The 17,150-nt window shown below is 36.6% G+C and overlaps 1 protein-coding gene across 1 annotated transcript; it reads right to left on the bottom strand.

The window, feature by feature from the left end:
• Window positions 1-1,028: 1,028 nt before the first annotated feature.
• On the bottom strand, window positions 1,029-15,598 carry LOC101310933 (phosphatidylinositol 4-kinase beta 1-like). Its single transcript, XM_004288277.1, has 16 exons — window positions 13,759-15,598; window positions 10,688-10,876; window positions 9,992-10,040; window positions 8,956-9,088; window positions 8,300-8,765; window positions 6,505-6,585; window positions 6,304-6,423; window positions 5,827-5,896; window positions 4,947-5,044; window positions 4,758-4,862; window positions 3,482-3,535; window positions 2,614-2,757; window positions 2,433-2,486; window positions 2,240-2,314; window positions 1,918-2,001; window positions 1,029-1,829 (listed from the first exon to the last, which is right to left on the bottom strand). Exons 1-16 carry the CDS (start codon window positions 15,202-15,204, stop codon window positions 1,728-1,730), a joined length of 3,270 nt encoding a protein of 1,089 aa, XP_004288325.1. The 5' UTR covers window positions 15,205-15,598; the 3' UTR covers window positions 1,029-1,727.
• Window positions 15,599-17,150: the final 1,552 nt, after the last annotated feature.

Here is a 17,150-nt window from a genome sequence, read left to right as displayed (position 1 = left end):
CCAAGAAGTATTGGTATCATTATCATTTGTTCCCAGAAATAAAATTGATCCTCTCTTGTTTGTGTGTTACTGAACTCTGTTTTTGGTTTGTCTCTTTATGTATGTGGCTGTATCTACCAATCTATAAATCAGATGCAAAAGTGCAAACCCATGCAAACCTGGTTGAATTGTTGGGAATTTGACCATGAGCCCCATCATCTGAAGACAATGAAGGAGGTGTTCTGCTACTAGAAGTTCAGTAATGACCAAAGAATCATCAACCAAAGCATTCATCTCACCCGCAGGCCAGCTTGCCACATTAAGTGAAAGGGAAAAGGTATTCACTAATTTTTTTTCACGAGTTGTCCAACAGCATCTTTTGCAACAGTCAAGAAGCATCTGAATGGCATCAGCGTCTCGCATTCCGATGACTACGTAAAAACCATGTCTGCAAGTAGTGAAAGAAGCTTCTTTCGTAGTCCATAGTTACATAAGCTCCAAACTCTGGGATCCAATGGCAATGTACTGAAAAACTTCTCCTTCAATGCATGGTCTAGTCCTACTGAGATTGAACTAGTTATGAAACAGAAGCAACAAGCTCCTCTGCACCCGCACCATTTCGTTTTCCAGCATAAAGTGATATTATTCTTACAAACTTTCGGTGCTTCTTTGACATGATATACTCAAATTCAGCTTCACCTTCAGCTTGCTCAACCTCATAGACTTGATGAGGAGTGGGTCTCTACATCCAGCATTCTCTTCCTTTTACATCTAAAGTAACTTGTAGAATTATTTTGGAATGTTACGAGTGTTGTTTCAACTTTTACCGACACATGTTTTGCATCTTCATCAACATCAGTTGTGGAACTATATAGTTCATCTTCATTTTTATGACTCCACCTTTCAGCAGATAAGTTCTACACATTTTGGAGTCGTACAAGAAAGTAGAACTTAACTGCTGAAAGGTGGAGTCATAAAAACGGAAGGAGACTGACAAACGGAAGTAAAAACAGCAAAACCGCAGTCACAAGCTCCTATATGCAATGTTACACAAACGGGAGATTGAGATCAATGACAAAAGAATTACATACGTGATGAAATTGGACTCAACAGATATAGGGATCAATTACACACGATACAATTGCATACAAATTTTCAAGAACTTGCTTGCACAGCTTTCTGATACAAGTATATGGAAAACTCACTCTTTGGCATATTATCCGCCTGCCCAACTGAAACCAGATTCGAAATAATGCCACCTCTTGAAGATTGGAGTGCGTGGACTTGGACATTACGAACTTCAATCAAAAACAGTAGATTTAAAACACCAATGACGCTGGCTCCTGTTGCGCAATGGGCACGACACAAGGAAATTATCAAAGCCATTGGATTTCTGATCAGTCCTCAACTGCAATCACTCTGTACAGTGTGGGTAGTCCGGTGAAGGGTAGCCATCCTTTCCTCTAGAATAAGTGAGTTCCCACTAGCCAGTAGGGTCCCATATTACTAGTGGGAAATGAATAGTACCCTGCTGATTAATGATACACTTCCAGATGTTGACTAGGTATTTTTGCCGATACAATTATAGATTCCTCACCCAGCAAAGCAGGCCAAAACCAATATAAACAATCCTTCCGACCTCCCAGGAAAATCAGAAGCCAAAGCCCACTCACATATGCACTTTTGATCTATACTCACTGAGGTAGCTTTCTTCAATAAAATCAGGTGATCATCAATGAATTCTAACATCACAATATTCCATTCAGTACTCTCTGATAATAATCATACTGCCGTGTCCGCCAAGCATCCAAGCTGTTGCTGATTAAGGAAAGCACCAAGGACACACATTGCTGATAGAAAACATTGAGAATCACTGTCATAATATACCCATGAAATAAAGTAAAGATTTAAACCCTGAACTAGTAAATAAACTCATACCTCTTCTGTCAAACTCAGGTGAAATCGTTTCCTTAGATTCTGTATTGTCCGTTGACCACCTTTAAAGCATGGGAAACCAGAGTCCTAGATACATTTCAAAACAGTGGCTTCAGTCAACGGAGAATTACAAAAGGGAGCAATTTTAGATTCCAATTAAGTATTATAATATGTTCTTTCTACACTTGTCAGGCTGATTTCAATACATCTACAGCATCTTCCGGTTTCACTTTCTATTGAGAAACTATTTTATTGAACTGAACAAGTTCTTATCAAAACAAGTGAATGTATCTAGAAGAATAATCAAAGATAACGTTGATGTTACCTGCAACATCTCTACAAGAAGAATAATTCGTTCTGCATGCTTCCGACATGTAAGGAACCCTTGAATGCACAAAACCTAAAGACACCAGAAGTGAGACATAGTATACCATAAAATGGAATCTAAAGACAGGAGTTCCAAAGAAAGAAAGAAAGAACGAAAAAAAAAAACCCAGATATAAGTTGGTTATAGTTACTTTAAAGTAATCAAAGAACTCGCTCGGAACTCCTTCGGCATCAGAATCCATAACCTACCAAAACAACAATATACCGGCAGTTATAACGGATACAGTGGAAATTTTAATGCTAAACAGAATGGAAGATTGTTGCACCACAAGATGTAACAAGTATTTACGAATGCAAGCCTAAATGTCTTACCTCAAGAAGTTCACGTGTCAACTTGAATGGAGCACTCTCAAAATTTACACCCCCAGGTGAATTGGAGAGCATGAAGCCAAAATCAATATGTATAATATGACCTTCTTCGTCCATTAAGAGGTTTCCATTGTGCCTATCCTTCACCTAAAGAACAAACACACTGGTCAAAAACAATCACATTACCATCCTACCCTTCAAACATATCAGAAACTGATCATTCCCCAAAAAAATGCTTCTAAGATGACAACAAGCGCTTAACTTAATTTTAATTAAAAGATATTCAGCACTAGGATGAAGTTATTGTGAAAATAATTACCAATTCCACTCTATCACTACTTGTGCATATCAATGATTGTCTTATGTTTACAAAATTATTAATTTTATTGTAATGCTTGAAACTGGAAATTGAAGATTAATTGTCTAAAAAGACCAGCATCATGAAATTATTAGTATGTTGCATAATTTCTAAGTTGCATTTTCATGACAAGCTATTCTCCTCGCAAGGGCTTAGACTTGCTACACGCAGGTTAAGTGGTTAAGTTCACAACTAACATATCAATTCCAAACTCCTCCAAAAGTTTGTATCTCATATACCAACGTATAGAGTTGACCAACTGGTGGTAAAATACATGTGATATCACATATATCCACAATAATTTTTTCTTTTTTTGGGAAAGAAACAGATTTTATTGATAATACGTATAAGATTTTGTACATACAATATCGCAGATACACACGTACTCATTTTTGGAACTAAATTCTTCCCTTGAAAATCAATTTTATCTCAGGTCCTCTATCTAATTCTATCAGTAAAATGATAATATTTGCATGCTTGGGTGGTATAGTTTACACACACAGACTATCATACCTGCAGAAGGTAGCACACTAAGGAATATCCAGCCATACTTTCAACAAAGTTTCTCTGCAAAACAAAGAAGAACAAAACCAATTATAAATGGTTTTCCAGTAATTAAAACACCCAATGTGGGATTCTGCATTCTCCAACAGTCACCCTCATGTAGAACCACATATACAGTCATCACATGAGAGATATGCTGGGTGATACTGTTGCACGAGAACAACTCCCGCACCGGGAATTTATCAATCCCCAGAACAAGATTCTAATGTTTGAGGTGCCAATGAATAACATCAAAAGTTACATGATTTATATCGTGGCGGTCCCCAATTCTTCTGTCATGACTCATGAGTGTCACAAGTGAAGAAGGATCACATATTCAAAAAGCAGACAAGAAAAGACTCATTACCAATGATAGAACTACTCACAGCTATATTTAAAAAGGGCACTCCAAAGTAACTTTTTTATGTACAGATAGACCAAAGTAGTTAAAGACTAATGCACAATGACATATATAAGTGGCAGAGTAATGGCTTGACCGATTGCAATACAAACTTCAAAAAGATGTCATGGGTTTTATGCATGACGGACAACTTATCAAGAGACATGCACGACACGAGCCATACTCTTCGAGCTGCATATCTACCATATATGGAAATTTCATTATAATCTGAAACAAGATAACTCACTGACCAATAATATTCTAATTTTCATAGCCTATGCTTCCAAAACCTATTTCATCCTACAGAGTCTTCTGAGTTCTAAGACACAAACCTGAATCAGAACTGCTCTGTATTATTCGTATCGTCAGCTCCTATGGTCATATAATGAAATCCCACTTTCTCTGACAGATAACAGGGTTACAATGTCCGTAAATGTACTGTGCTGACTGCTGACTAAGTATCTTCACTTCATGTTTATCATATCCTTCATATTCTTTCCCCTAAATTTACTATCTTTTTCTTGCTACACATTTTGTTCCCACTTCTCAGTGATAATTACAATCATCACTTCATTTCTTGGAGTTGCAAATACATAAATAACCTATCTCCAAACAGATCAGAGTTTTGAAGGAAATACTTGAAGTTACCATTGCAATCTAGAGATCCCATATCTTCCTATCTTCACCCTAAACACGGACTGAAAAAGGAAAAAAAAACGAAAGAGAACCAAAACGACAATTTAATAGTGCCTATATACACAACTAACACAATCAATTGCAATGAATAAAGCTGATATAATAAAAATACATATTCATAGATGCCTGCTTTATGGAGGCGCAGATTACCTGGGCAAGTTTAAAAGTTGGAGAATTTTCTTGATACTTAGCAGCAAAGAAGTGTCGCAAGCTAGTGATGTTAGGATATCTACTTTTGATAGAATGAAGTGAAGCCTGTAAATAAGAAAGGACATTATTAAAGAGGTAGTGAAATTTTGAAGTTATTAATTCAGTGAAAGAGCTAGTGTACAGAATTACCGTATCTGGAATTGTTTCAATGAGAGCTGTGTAAGAAGAAGTAACTAAGACTTCATAAGGTCGCAACCAGAGGGGAAGCCCAGCTTCTTGGAATATATCTGCCATCAGAATTCAATGATTTTAGCCTTCAACTAGTTCTCATGGGTGTAAAAGGTACAGCTACTGTGAAACAAAATGTGCAATTGAAATCATTTGAATTGATCTTGTAATAAACAGCACCAGCGGCATACTATTACCCACTGCTATTCCTAACTCGTAAGTTCAAATAGAAACATAAACAAAAATAAAGGATGATGCTGTTCACACACCCTATTTTGCTATTCACACTATCAAGTTTTCTAATACTACAATTCAATTTTATTTACAAACTACTCCCTTGAATTTGTTTCATGATTAACTCTCATCATAGATGGGGTGTGTGAATATAGCATAATAGGGTGTGTCAATAGCACCACCCAGAATAAAAATATTGATTTTGATGGAAATAATTATTGACTTTAACGAACAAAGTATCAGGAACATAACAACATTGAGTTCGCTTGGGATCCAATTTCAAAAATTCAATCACCCATTGACACATCAACTCTACTTATAAACTTGATAACAAGGTATAACTATAACAATGTTGGAGCTCAACTAATCATTTGAATTCCAAAACTATATCCTTTTGTCCCGTAACCATCTTCCATATTGCATGTTTTAGAAAGGACGCATACTTGGGTTATATGTGAAATTGACAAGATACCTTAAGGGTACATGAAAGGACAAAATACCCAGTCAAGCAAACGCACAACTTGCAGTATTTTGGCAACTCATCAAAAGGGTACATGAAGAAAGTGACTCCAAAAAGCAAAACATATGAAAGAAAAAGAACACCAACCATAGAAGTGAGAAATAAGCTGCACAGCAAGATGCTCCTGTCTACAATCATCACCACTCTTCACAATGATCTACAAAAAAAATGAAGCAGATTATTTTGAAGTTAAATGGAGTACAATACCTAGAAGGCTACTGCATACAATAATAAACTGAAAGGAGGACAAACAAAAAAAAAAAACCACCAAGGCCACACAAACATATATATTATACAGCACAAAACATCTCATGCAGTCATGAAAAGAAAATGGCACTAGAAAAAAACACAATGACAATTAACTTCCACCATTTAAGGGCGATCAGCTGAGCAAATACTGTTGTGTCTATCCCTAAAAGCTTAAGCCTGTAATCCAGTAGTGATTAACATGGTCTCAAAGCTCTAGTATCAGAGTATATATGAACAGAAAATACACCCACATACACACACAAACACACACACAAAAGAGGAACAGCGTGGGAGGATGTTATAAGTAGAACTTACAGAGCGCAAGTCCCAACCAGGTAACTTTCCATAAACTGATGACTTGCGTATTCTCTCCCTCTTCATCTCCCAAAGTTCACCAGACAACGCATCGCTGGCCTTAGGAGTACAACCATTAGCCTGTCAAAGACAGTAAATGTCACTGGATGATATAATTAGCAATTCCGTGAGACCATTTTTCTTTCTTTCATGGAATCTAACCGTTGGCTGTGCATCTGATGAATCCTGACCAGCCCCTTTCAAAGGGAGTCCAGGAGGTGCTTCTCCTTTCGCTGCAGCAGCCTGCAGTAAGTCAAAATTTTCAAGGTACAATCAGAATATAGATATAAGAATAACTTAAAACAATCCATCAGCCATAATATAAATGACAGTGGAGAAACTTGTATTTCAAAAATCATCATTCTGTCCTTAGCATGGATTGTATCTGCCACAAATTCCCACAGTAGCATATTCTTGATTAACTAATAAACTGTTCATATGAAAATATAAAGGGAGCTGAAATTTACACTCTAAAAATTGCAATCCACACTCCCATAAACTATTATTCCAAAAACACCCTTTCGTTGTTATTCTTTTGTCTTTTCCTTCGTCTCTCTTTCTTTCTTCTTCACATGACTGCTTAACCGTGGAAGCGGCCGTCCAACTGTTGTCTCCGACAAACTGATTGAACACCGACATCAACATTTTGGCCATACATATTGTGATCAACTGAACATCATCTTCTCATCTATGAGGGAAATTTGATAGGAAGTCTGTTGAATTTAATCGTTAATCTGTTGTTTCAAATCTTGGTTGATGTCTAATTGGCATAGCCTTCCTTCCCCCGACGAGGTTGGAACTCCGAAATTTCCAGATACCGGTAGTCTTTTTCATGAGCTTTCCATATGTCCAACCACCCAAATAGATATTGATTTGATTTAATATGGGTATTGACTCAGGGAGAAGGAAAACATGCTAATTGGAGAATGGAGACTAAGTTTTAGAAATGGGGTTGAATTCTCTTCTTCAGAGTGTACAGACCCGAGTAAACCCATGCCAAGAAGATTTTGAGTGGGAAAGATTTTGTTTTCAAATTCGTTTATCAGTAGGTTTCTAGCTAGTTGTGTCAAAATAAACAAAGATTGAAGGAAGTAAAATCATATTTCTTGCGAAGATCGATCTGTTAGGAACTTAGATTTGATCGTAAAGACTCAATGAGATGAGGATGTGCAAGAGGTCTTCTTGCTGCATATCGAAAAAGAATAAGAACAAGTAAAATAGAAAATACAATAAGGCTAATTTAGGAAGTTCATAAAATCAAAGTTGAAAAGGGAGAGTGGATTACAATTTTTGGAGTGTAAATTTCAGCTCCCAATATAAAATAGGTTTCTTGCATTAAAAATAATAACATATACGATTCCTAGATAAAATAAGGTTCCCAGTCTTGTCGATCAGTATAGATAACTGAAATACAATGTCGTATCTCAATGCATCATAATCTTCCATGTCTGATCTAAAGGCTACCAAGTACTCATGCACAATACCCATAAGTTAATGAATAGTGTTCAGAAATCTAGCATGTTATGCTGTCTGACTGCAAACTCGACCTCGCCTTAAATCACAAGTATACCTGATGCTTCAGATGAATGTATGCATGTGCCTTTGTTTACTCGAGTGAATGAGCGCATTGGTATAAATCTAAAAATTGGGTGATGCAGAAACTAAGAAAAAGTTGTAAATCAAAACAAGTTGCACATGGGAATGCTAAGCTGAAATTCAGAAAGAAACCAAAACATTTTGATATGTAACAAACAAGACAAAAATATGTACAGTAGTCCCTCGTATATAAATATCACTAATTGGAAACAACTTCCTTAGTTAGAAAAGAAAGAGCTGTTCCCATTCCAAAAAAAAGAAAAAAAGAGCTGTTATAAAAAAAATTAATAAAAATAAACGCCTTCATATCCAAATACTGATCTTAATAAGAAAATCAGTTAAAATTTCAGATAAAACTCACCTTTACTTCTTCTATAGCCACTGTACTTGGAACACGACGGTGTTCCTTCCGTCGAACCGGTCCTTGATCCTCAATGTCCTCCATTCTAACACCAGGATCTGCTGTGAGCACCACCCTTACCCACTCCAAATCACTCATTTGTGCTTCTTTTGATGCACATCCAAGAACCTCTCCTCCTTTACAACTGTGTGATCTATTCTCTGTTTTCAGAGTCTGGCTAGGCAACTTCTTCCCAACAGATATTTTCAAAGTAACAAATTTCACTTTTTGCTCAGTATGTGACATTGCCTGGTCAATTGCATGAGCAGTAGAACTTGACATCCTATCATTACTATTACGATAGACCTCTTGGACAGTCCACAAAGGATATGCCCAGGGAGGTGGTCTTGGCAGAAGTGCATCTCCAGTTGCTAAAGGAATTCCTCCTCGAGAGAGCTTTTGAGAGCCTGATGTATCCTTTGGATTGCTAAATGAATTTTTCACGAAAGCGGAGAAATGAAACAAATCTCAGTTTCAGAACATTCACAGGGGAAATTGTTTCAATTATATCATAGTAAAAATTGGCTTATAGAAAAAAATAAGTAAATAAATAAAAACAAAAATACTTAAACACATCCTCCTAGTCAAATGCATATTTTAAGCAACCTCAAGCGTACCTAGAAATTTCACTTTTCAAGACTTCAACACAGATGAGGTAGGGTGCCTTCTCCCTAGAATTCAGAAGAACAGCTTCATCTTCTGGTATATACACCACGCGATACATCCCCTTCCCCATTGGAAAGCCAACTCCTAAAATTCCAATCAGAAACACCCAATTTAAGAATATAGAGTTCAATATACATGAACGTATATCAATACACATTAAAAAATTGCCACTATACATGAACCTATATAAACACACATTAAAAAATTCCAAAGTATAACTAACCGAAGAGAACTTAAACTAAGAACAGTTTGTAACAAACTTCATCAACTTTTTCATGCAGTATTTGTATTTTAATATGCATATGCATCTATCTGTTTTTCTTTGTATTTTATTTTTTCAAATTATAAACCTTGATAGGATCCTAAGTATTTTAAGATTTACTTTATAAGACAGCCAATTTGTACTTTCATTCTTTGACCCTATTCTGAGTCTGTACCCCAGACCTTGCAATAAGTCGCTTTTTTTTTTTCTAATTAAATCAATATCAACAAAAACAGATTAAAATTTTACACATGCTTTGCACTTCGAGAGAGGAGAGACTGGGACACATGAAATATAATCCGAGCAACCAAAAAGAACAAAAAAGAATAGGTGAGAAAGAGGGAAATAGGAGAATAGTAGCGAGAACAGACCAAAACGGAAAAAGAAGAATGCTAGACTGCAGACGGGTTCACCAAGTTTCTCATGATATAGAGTAAATAGAAGCAATAGAAACGGGCCAAAAATAAAAAAACAAAAACAAACAGACCTGCTATCTAGCAACAGCAGAAGACCCACTTGACTTAAGTTCATGAAAGAGTGTGAAGAAGCTGGCAACTATTTCTTGACATGTTAAAACCTAAATATTGGAAAACTTCACAACCAAATAATACTTTTTCTTGAATACCCAAAGCATACTTTGGTAAGCACAAAATAAAGAGCCTTCAACCACTACAAGTATTATCTCAGAATTTAAAAGGCTATTTGAATATTGACTAAGAAAATACCTCCATTATTTTGCGACTCAGCAATGTGCAAATTGATCTCTGCGAGTGACTAGAAATACAAGAAAAACAAACATGTATCAGAAAATATCTACATCCATCAAAATATTCTGATATAGAAAAACTTAACTTGGATCCTTATTGGTTTTGTTCAGTTCAATTTAAGATGAATGGTCAAGACATTTACAAAAGGGGGTATTTTAAATTTAGATTGGGGAGACAGCTTCCTCCTCTGCAGTCTCTTGTCTTTATAGACAACCACAGTATCAGAATCATACTATTGCAAGAGCGGGAAATCTTTCATATATTCATCTGCATGAATATTTAATCTTACTAGTGAAATTTAAATTTTAATAACCCAAACCACAAAGCATTAAAAAAACTATGTGAATAGATATACATAAATATGGGGAATGGTAAACTTACAACAGCCTAAAACTAAATATGAATCTAAAACAATCAAAGGCATTCTTTTCTTCCAATTGCAGAGCTAATTTAATACTTTGACATGCACAAAAGATAAATACTAGTTCCAGAAGAATCATGGAATGGTCAGGAATGCTGAATTGATTTGAAAATTTGCTATAAAATGTTCATTAATTTGAAGAGTCACTAGTTTTATAATGGTGAATTGAGCCCCCTGCATGTATCAGTGTATATGTACCGAGTAAACTATATATAAGCAAGACAAGTATAAACCTCACGAAGAGCACTTTTGCGATCTTCAATTGGAAATATATCCACTAAACCATATGACGTCTCGCATAGTGACTGCACAAACTCCAATGACTCATGGTATGCGCCTTTACGGTAATGGGATGCTGAACTTGGAAGTGGGGGTTTTACACTTGACTTTTCGTTTTGTTGCTTTGGCGAACCAGGACGTTTCTGTAGAATAAAAATTACTGGCGAATTAATCTACTGCATTATATAACAAGCAAGATCTTGTCAAATAATATTCAAATTCGGCAAATACAGATCACTATATCCCATAATCTCAAATGATGTTCAAATGATGCCACACTATGCAGCAACAATTATAATTATGAATATTCCAATGCACCTCTACAATATAAATTCAACTGCTAATAAATCTAGTCCAACTCAGTGAAACAAAATTTAAAATAACCCAACATTCATGTTTGAAACCTCTAGAGAACATATAACCATAAAAATGTCTTAATACATCTAAAACAAAAGCGGGACTTTATATACACAAATTATATTAGATTTGTATTTGTCTTTTTAAAAAATAATTGTAAAAATGTTTTTTCCTACAAATAGAGTTTCCTTGGAACAACTCCACTACCGGAACAGCTGTGAGAAAAAGTGAGCTACTCAAGTAACAAAGGTACACATCATGAACCTCATATACATGTTTCATGGAGATGATGTGTTTTGTATTACAGCTTTCTTGTTTTGTTGATAGGAAACAAATTTTCATCAACAAGAAACATAAATACAAATCAGAGGACAAGTTGTCCACTGATAATAAAAAAGTATCCTAACACCTAAAAGAAACAACTATAAAACAAAGAAACACAAAGGTAATCAAGAAACATGAAGGAAAAAAGGACAGAAAACACTAGAGCACAATATGTTTCTAATTGAACAAAAAAGCATTAAGAGAACATTCACCGAACTCAGAAGAAACAGATGCCTATAGCTAAGCAAAATAATGGATTCTATCCCACAAATGGCTTACATTTTCACCCCTAACTCCCTCAAAGATTCTCCTACTCCTATCCATCCACACCACCCACAAAAATCCATCATAGAAAAACCTCCTTTCTTCTTACCTCCAAATAGTCTATGGCACAAATAGATACAGCACAGGGTCATTGCCAAAAGGTCATGCTGGACATCTGGACATCTGTGTTATAACTTTACAAAAAGATACAGCACAGGGTCATTGCTACAAGGTCATGCTGTATTATTTTGATTCTTTTGCATACCTATGATATCTTTAATAATCGAACATAACCTTTTTCTGGGAGAGTGAGTATTGTCATGTTAGTTTTGGTGTCAATATCAGATATTTATAATTGAATTTGTTAGCTCTAAGAATCTAGATTACTTTCAAACAGTTCATTAGGCAAAAATCAAAGATCATTTAGGAAAAGCCAGACATTATATTAATCCTCTATGGTATCAAATGAAATAGCCATCAGTTTATTGAAAGGAAGAGAGGAAGAGGTTAAAGTTTCATGTACAAAATATGACTATTCATAACGCATAACAAATTAACTTAGTAAAATAGGCAAATCAGCTTCTACCGGCGAGGGCTCGAGAGGGAAACAATCTTATATACTGTGGAAGGGAAATCTTGAAGACGAAGGCATGGCAAGGACTGTATATGTATACATACTGATGTTGGATATGGCCAAAGGAAGCTAGAATGAAATGGCGGTCACCGAGAACAACCAATTGAAGTTACTACACAAGCATTAGTCAATGAGTACAATAAGGTGGCTTCTAGAGTTTTACCATAAAGTGGTTAGCTTGCAATGTCCAACGACATATGGCTTTCCTGGATTTCTACAATAAGATTCACTAATTTGTCAGAGGAACAAACCGAGATTATATCTCTGAACACCTTTGTGGAATACAAAATTGTACATTCTACGACTTGATTAAAGAGCGAATTGAATAAAGAGAAAGTATACCCACTCCGCAAGCTTCCTCTCCACAATTCAAATGTAATCATTTTCCATGTCATTTGACATCAATCCAGAAGAAAGATTTTTTAACAGTCATTTCTGTTCCAATACTCCAGATATCTTTCTACTCATCTAACACTACCACCCACAATACCTTTCTCCATGAGCAAGGGGTTAGTAGGAATGTTCAGGCCCATGTTTGCTCCTATCTGCTACTGGGTCATAGACACCTCACACTAGCTACCTAGCCAATTGGTAAGTTCTTAATCCTAAAGATTGTAGGGCTCTGCAGGATGCCCAGCTTCCCAGTCCTGAAGAAGTGGACGATTTCAGGGTAACAGAAAGCACAATTACACCTTTCATGATCAATATCCTTAACAACTCATCTCATTTCTCCACCTTTCTAGTCCCTAGCATCTACTTTTTGAAACAATGAGGTTATAAAACAAACGTACACTCAAACACCTTCCACTCCATAGAGGCAAGTATCCTACAAAGCTTCTACGCCTAGTATAATCAAGAATACTAGGAAGGAAGAGCTTCGTAATTTTTATATTTAAAAGGGGTTGAAATCAATTGTAAATATATGATCAAACTAGTAGCAAGCTACGTATTGTCATTATGATGGTATGACACCTTCTAGTATCACACATAGAATGAACTAACAGCTTAAGCCACAATTTTAATTTACTGAATATCAATGCTACACTGCATTTAAACTTAAACATGACCTCCACAAATCAGTGTTAACTAACTTCATCACTCAAAAAGAATTTTGTATTTCAATTTTCCATCTTAGACTAGTATCCTATAACTACAAGTATCAATGCCCTCAAACTACAACTGGTGCGTGAGCCATCTGCAAACTATCCATGTCCTCGAGTGAATAGAAGACTTGATGAAATAAATAGCTCATTTTACACTGAATCTTAAAAAAAAAAAAAAAAAAAAAAAAAAAAAAAAAAAGAGCAAAGAAATGATAAAGCAATATCACTAGTAATCTTAGTTGACAATTTCATTTTTAATAGATGAGGAAAGAGCAAGCATAGCAGCAGGAGGGCTAAAATGCCACTACCAGGTAAAGCAAGAGAAAAGTAGGAGTGAACTTACATCTTTATGTTTTTTTGAACCAAATAGCTCTGAATCTTCAACCGAACGGTCTCGATCTCTAAACAATTTACGGAAAAAACTCTCAGTCCCTGGACTACTTTCTAGCAAGCTGCCACCATTGATGCTTTCAATAGCAGTACTTTTGCCATCTTCAGGGTGCACGCGGAACAATCTTCGGAATAATGAAAAGTCAGAAGGCTCTTCATCCTCCCCATTAACACTCCCTTCCTCAGTTTTATCATTCCCATCTTTCCTGTCCTCAAACTTATTACTAAACAATTTCCGGAAGAACCCATCTTTCTCATCATCTTCAGCTGATTTCGAGCATCTTCCTTCTGAGTGTGCTGTATCCTCATCTTCATTCCTATCAATTCTATCTTTTTTGTCCTCAAATTTCTCTTTGAAAAACTTCTTAAAGAATCCATCTTTTTCGTCATCCTCCACAGATTTAGAAACAGATTTATCCTCGGATTCACTCTTACTTTCACGAAACAATCTCTTAAAAAATCCCTCTGAACTAGAAGTTAATTCTTCATCGTCCCCTTTACTATCCCTTAATAATCTCTTAAAGAACCCATCCTTTTCTGTATCATCATCATCCTTCTCCGATGACTTCCTAAACAGCAAAGAATCTCTAATCTTCGAGGGAGTCTCATCATCACCTCTACTGTCCCTCAGTAGCCTCTTAAAGAACCCATCCTTCTCAGACTCATCCTCATCCTTCTCTTTCTCCGCCGACTTCCTAAACAGCAAAGCATCCCTAACCTTGGGCCCCGGAATAAACTTCTTAAAAATCTTATTCTCATCAGGAGACAACTGCCCACCACCATCCTCCTGCCCTACACTGTTCCCCGGGGAGAACGAAAAGGACCTCTGAGCCGGTGGTGAAGAAGTCAATGACAAGAGCTTCTGCTTAGACGAAAACAGTCTATTCAACACCTGGTTCTTACTCCCGGGGCTGCTCCCAGACTCACTCTGGGGCCGAACCAGCGGGGCCCACTCCCCCATCAAAGTAGCAGCAATCTGGCACTTCTCCTGTATCCTACTAATCCCCTCATTGTCATCGGAATCTTCGAGCTCAGCCAATAGAAACCAATGCACCTTGAGAGCCATCTTAAGCGACTTTGAACACATATCAATAACAAACTTATCCAAAGAAGGGCTGGGTTTATGTACAGACATATAACATATCTGAAACAAATAGCTCTCAATACCTGGCAATGGCAGCGTGTACATTCGGTTACAGAGATAGTCTCGAACCCCGGCGTGTTCATGTTTGTACAGGTAGCTCACTGCGATCCACTCACAGAAGAAAGCCGAGTCGAAGAAGCGAATCAGCCACCCGTTCTCGCCGGAGTCACTTGAAAGAGTCGTCGGCGTCCGGGAGGTGATCTCACGCGGCGACTCTTCCGATTCGCCGCGACTCAGTCCGAGTATCCTCACCATTTTGTATCAATCGACCATCATAAAACCCTAGACTAGGCACCGCCCAATTACGCAATTCAAAGCTGACAGTCCAATCAGAGCCGAAATCATCGAACCAGAACCTAGCAAATCGCTTAAACCTTCATCGAAAACCCTAGCTCAAGACCAAGCTTCAGCTCCTTATGCAATCCAGAAATTCAAAGAAGAAAAAGTCAGTAGTGAAGCTCCCGGAAATTGACCGCCGGAGAATCGTGACGACTATGCTCCGGTTCGGCGATCAAGCTGGAGTATAGAGGCGAAGTGAAATCGCAGAGTCCGATCGGGAAATTTGGCGGAGAAATGCGGAGAGAGTTTAGGGAAGAAAGAGAGAAAGAGAAATGAGAGAGATCGAATTTGGGCTTAGGGAAACAGAATCGTGTTTACGAAGAAGAAGGGGGGATCTCTTCCTTTAGAATTTTTCGCCCAGGACGGCGTCGTTTTGGGATTTTTATTGCTGGGTTAGTAGTGGTGATGGTAAAGAAGAAGGTTTGAGGTAATTCTATGATATTAACGGGGGGAGATGAAAAGAAAAACAAAACGAAAATGAAAAATTAGCTACATAATTGTCACCTCTAAGATAAGAATTACAGTGCCCAGTACAATAAAACCTCTATAAATAAAGTTGGGATCCCGAAAAATTATTATATTATCGAGTTTATTCATTTGTTGATAAATAAATAAATTATTACTTTATAGAGAGTTTGTTGTTAGGAGTTTCCTTAATTTGTTAAGAATTTTCTTAATTTTTCATTTTTCATAATATAAAAAAAAAGAAAATTCCGGTCAGCCCTAATTTAGAAGAATTTTTTTCCATCAACAAAATAAGATTTCAAAATTCCCACTAACCCTATATACTATCAGGTGTACTTCCAACTAGCAAATTTTCAACACTTTACCTATTTTTACTTACCATAATACCTTTCTTTTCCATTATCTTTTTTTTTTCTCTCTTCTCCCTTTCCGTCTTCTTCTAATCTCTCTCTCTCTCTCTCTCTCTCTCTCTCTCTCTCTCTCTCTCAAAACCATAGCACTGATCAACGAAATTGTAACATAGCCGATGTCCTCCGCCCTCTTCAAGGTCTTCTCGCTGGATTTGGTGACGTGTCGTATGCTCTGTTCACGGATTTCAATGTGTCAAATCTCGCCGGAAAAATTCCTCGGACATCTACTAGTTTTGGTTCGATCTAGAGCTCTAATCTCAGTTTCTATTGCGATGGATCTCGTATTAAGCGATTTTCCTCGGTTTGTACTATTTTCTTTCATCGTTTTTGTTCATCTTTATTCCTTTTCGTTTTGATTTGCATCTGAACTTTATTTTGAATCTGATTTTGATGTACTGTTCATATTTGCTGCACTCGAATTATTTGTTTTTAATTTGTGTGAATACAATTGAATTGTAGTCTATTTTGATTTTGTTATGTACTGTGCAGTATATCGCTTTGTGGAGCCTTAGTGTTGTGTGAGTTTACTTCTTCTGTGCTCTACTTTATGTGTGCTTGAATTTTCTATTCTCCAAAACAACATTGTATGCCATATTTATGCCCCCTATTGGGGGCAATAGGAGATAATATTGGTGGTAGTATTGATCGTATTTTGCTGCAAACAAGAATCCTACTCATACCTTGAATGTTTGACTGCCAATTTGTATTAGTTCTTTGCTGATCAATATAGTATGTTTAGAGAAGCTTTAATGATCATATGTTTCATTTTTTTTTCTTATTGATATGTTGATTATTGGATTATATTATTGCACTTGTGGTTAACTTTTAGCCATCCCCAAATAGTTGACATCAATCCCCATCTTAGATGACTAGCACCTATCTTCATTAATCTTTCTCTAACCGTAGTTTCACAATGTTTCAGATACCATTAGTAGTGGGGATCATAAAAGGCTCTGATGATGGTGTCCTAATAGTAACATCGACGCC

This window comes from Fragaria vesca, linkage group LG1 (assembly GCF_000184155.1).
Source record: "Fragaria vesca subsp. vesca linkage group LG1, FraVesHawaii_1.0, whole genome shotgun sequence".
Classification (NCBI taxonomy): domain Eukaryota; kingdom Viridiplantae; phylum Streptophyta; class Magnoliopsida; order Rosales; family Rosaceae; genus Fragaria; species Fragaria vesca.
This window is presented reverse-complemented; position numbering and strand designations above follow the sequence as displayed.

Excerpts from the sequence above, each read along its gene's own strand:
- LOC101310933 (XM_004288277.1), bottom strand. The coding sequence starts at position 15,204 with ATGGTGAGGATACTCGGACTGAGTCGCGGCGAATCGGAAGAGTCGCCG. Across the intron at positions 10,877-13,758 it reads GTTCAAAAAAACATAAAGAT|AAACGTCCTGGTTCGCCAAA; the intron begins GTAAGTTCACTC and ends TTTATTCTACAG. Across the intron at positions 4,863-4,946 it reads TTGAAACAATTCCAGATACG|GCTTCACTTCATTCTATCAA; the intron begins GTAATTCTGTAC and ends TCTTATTTACAG.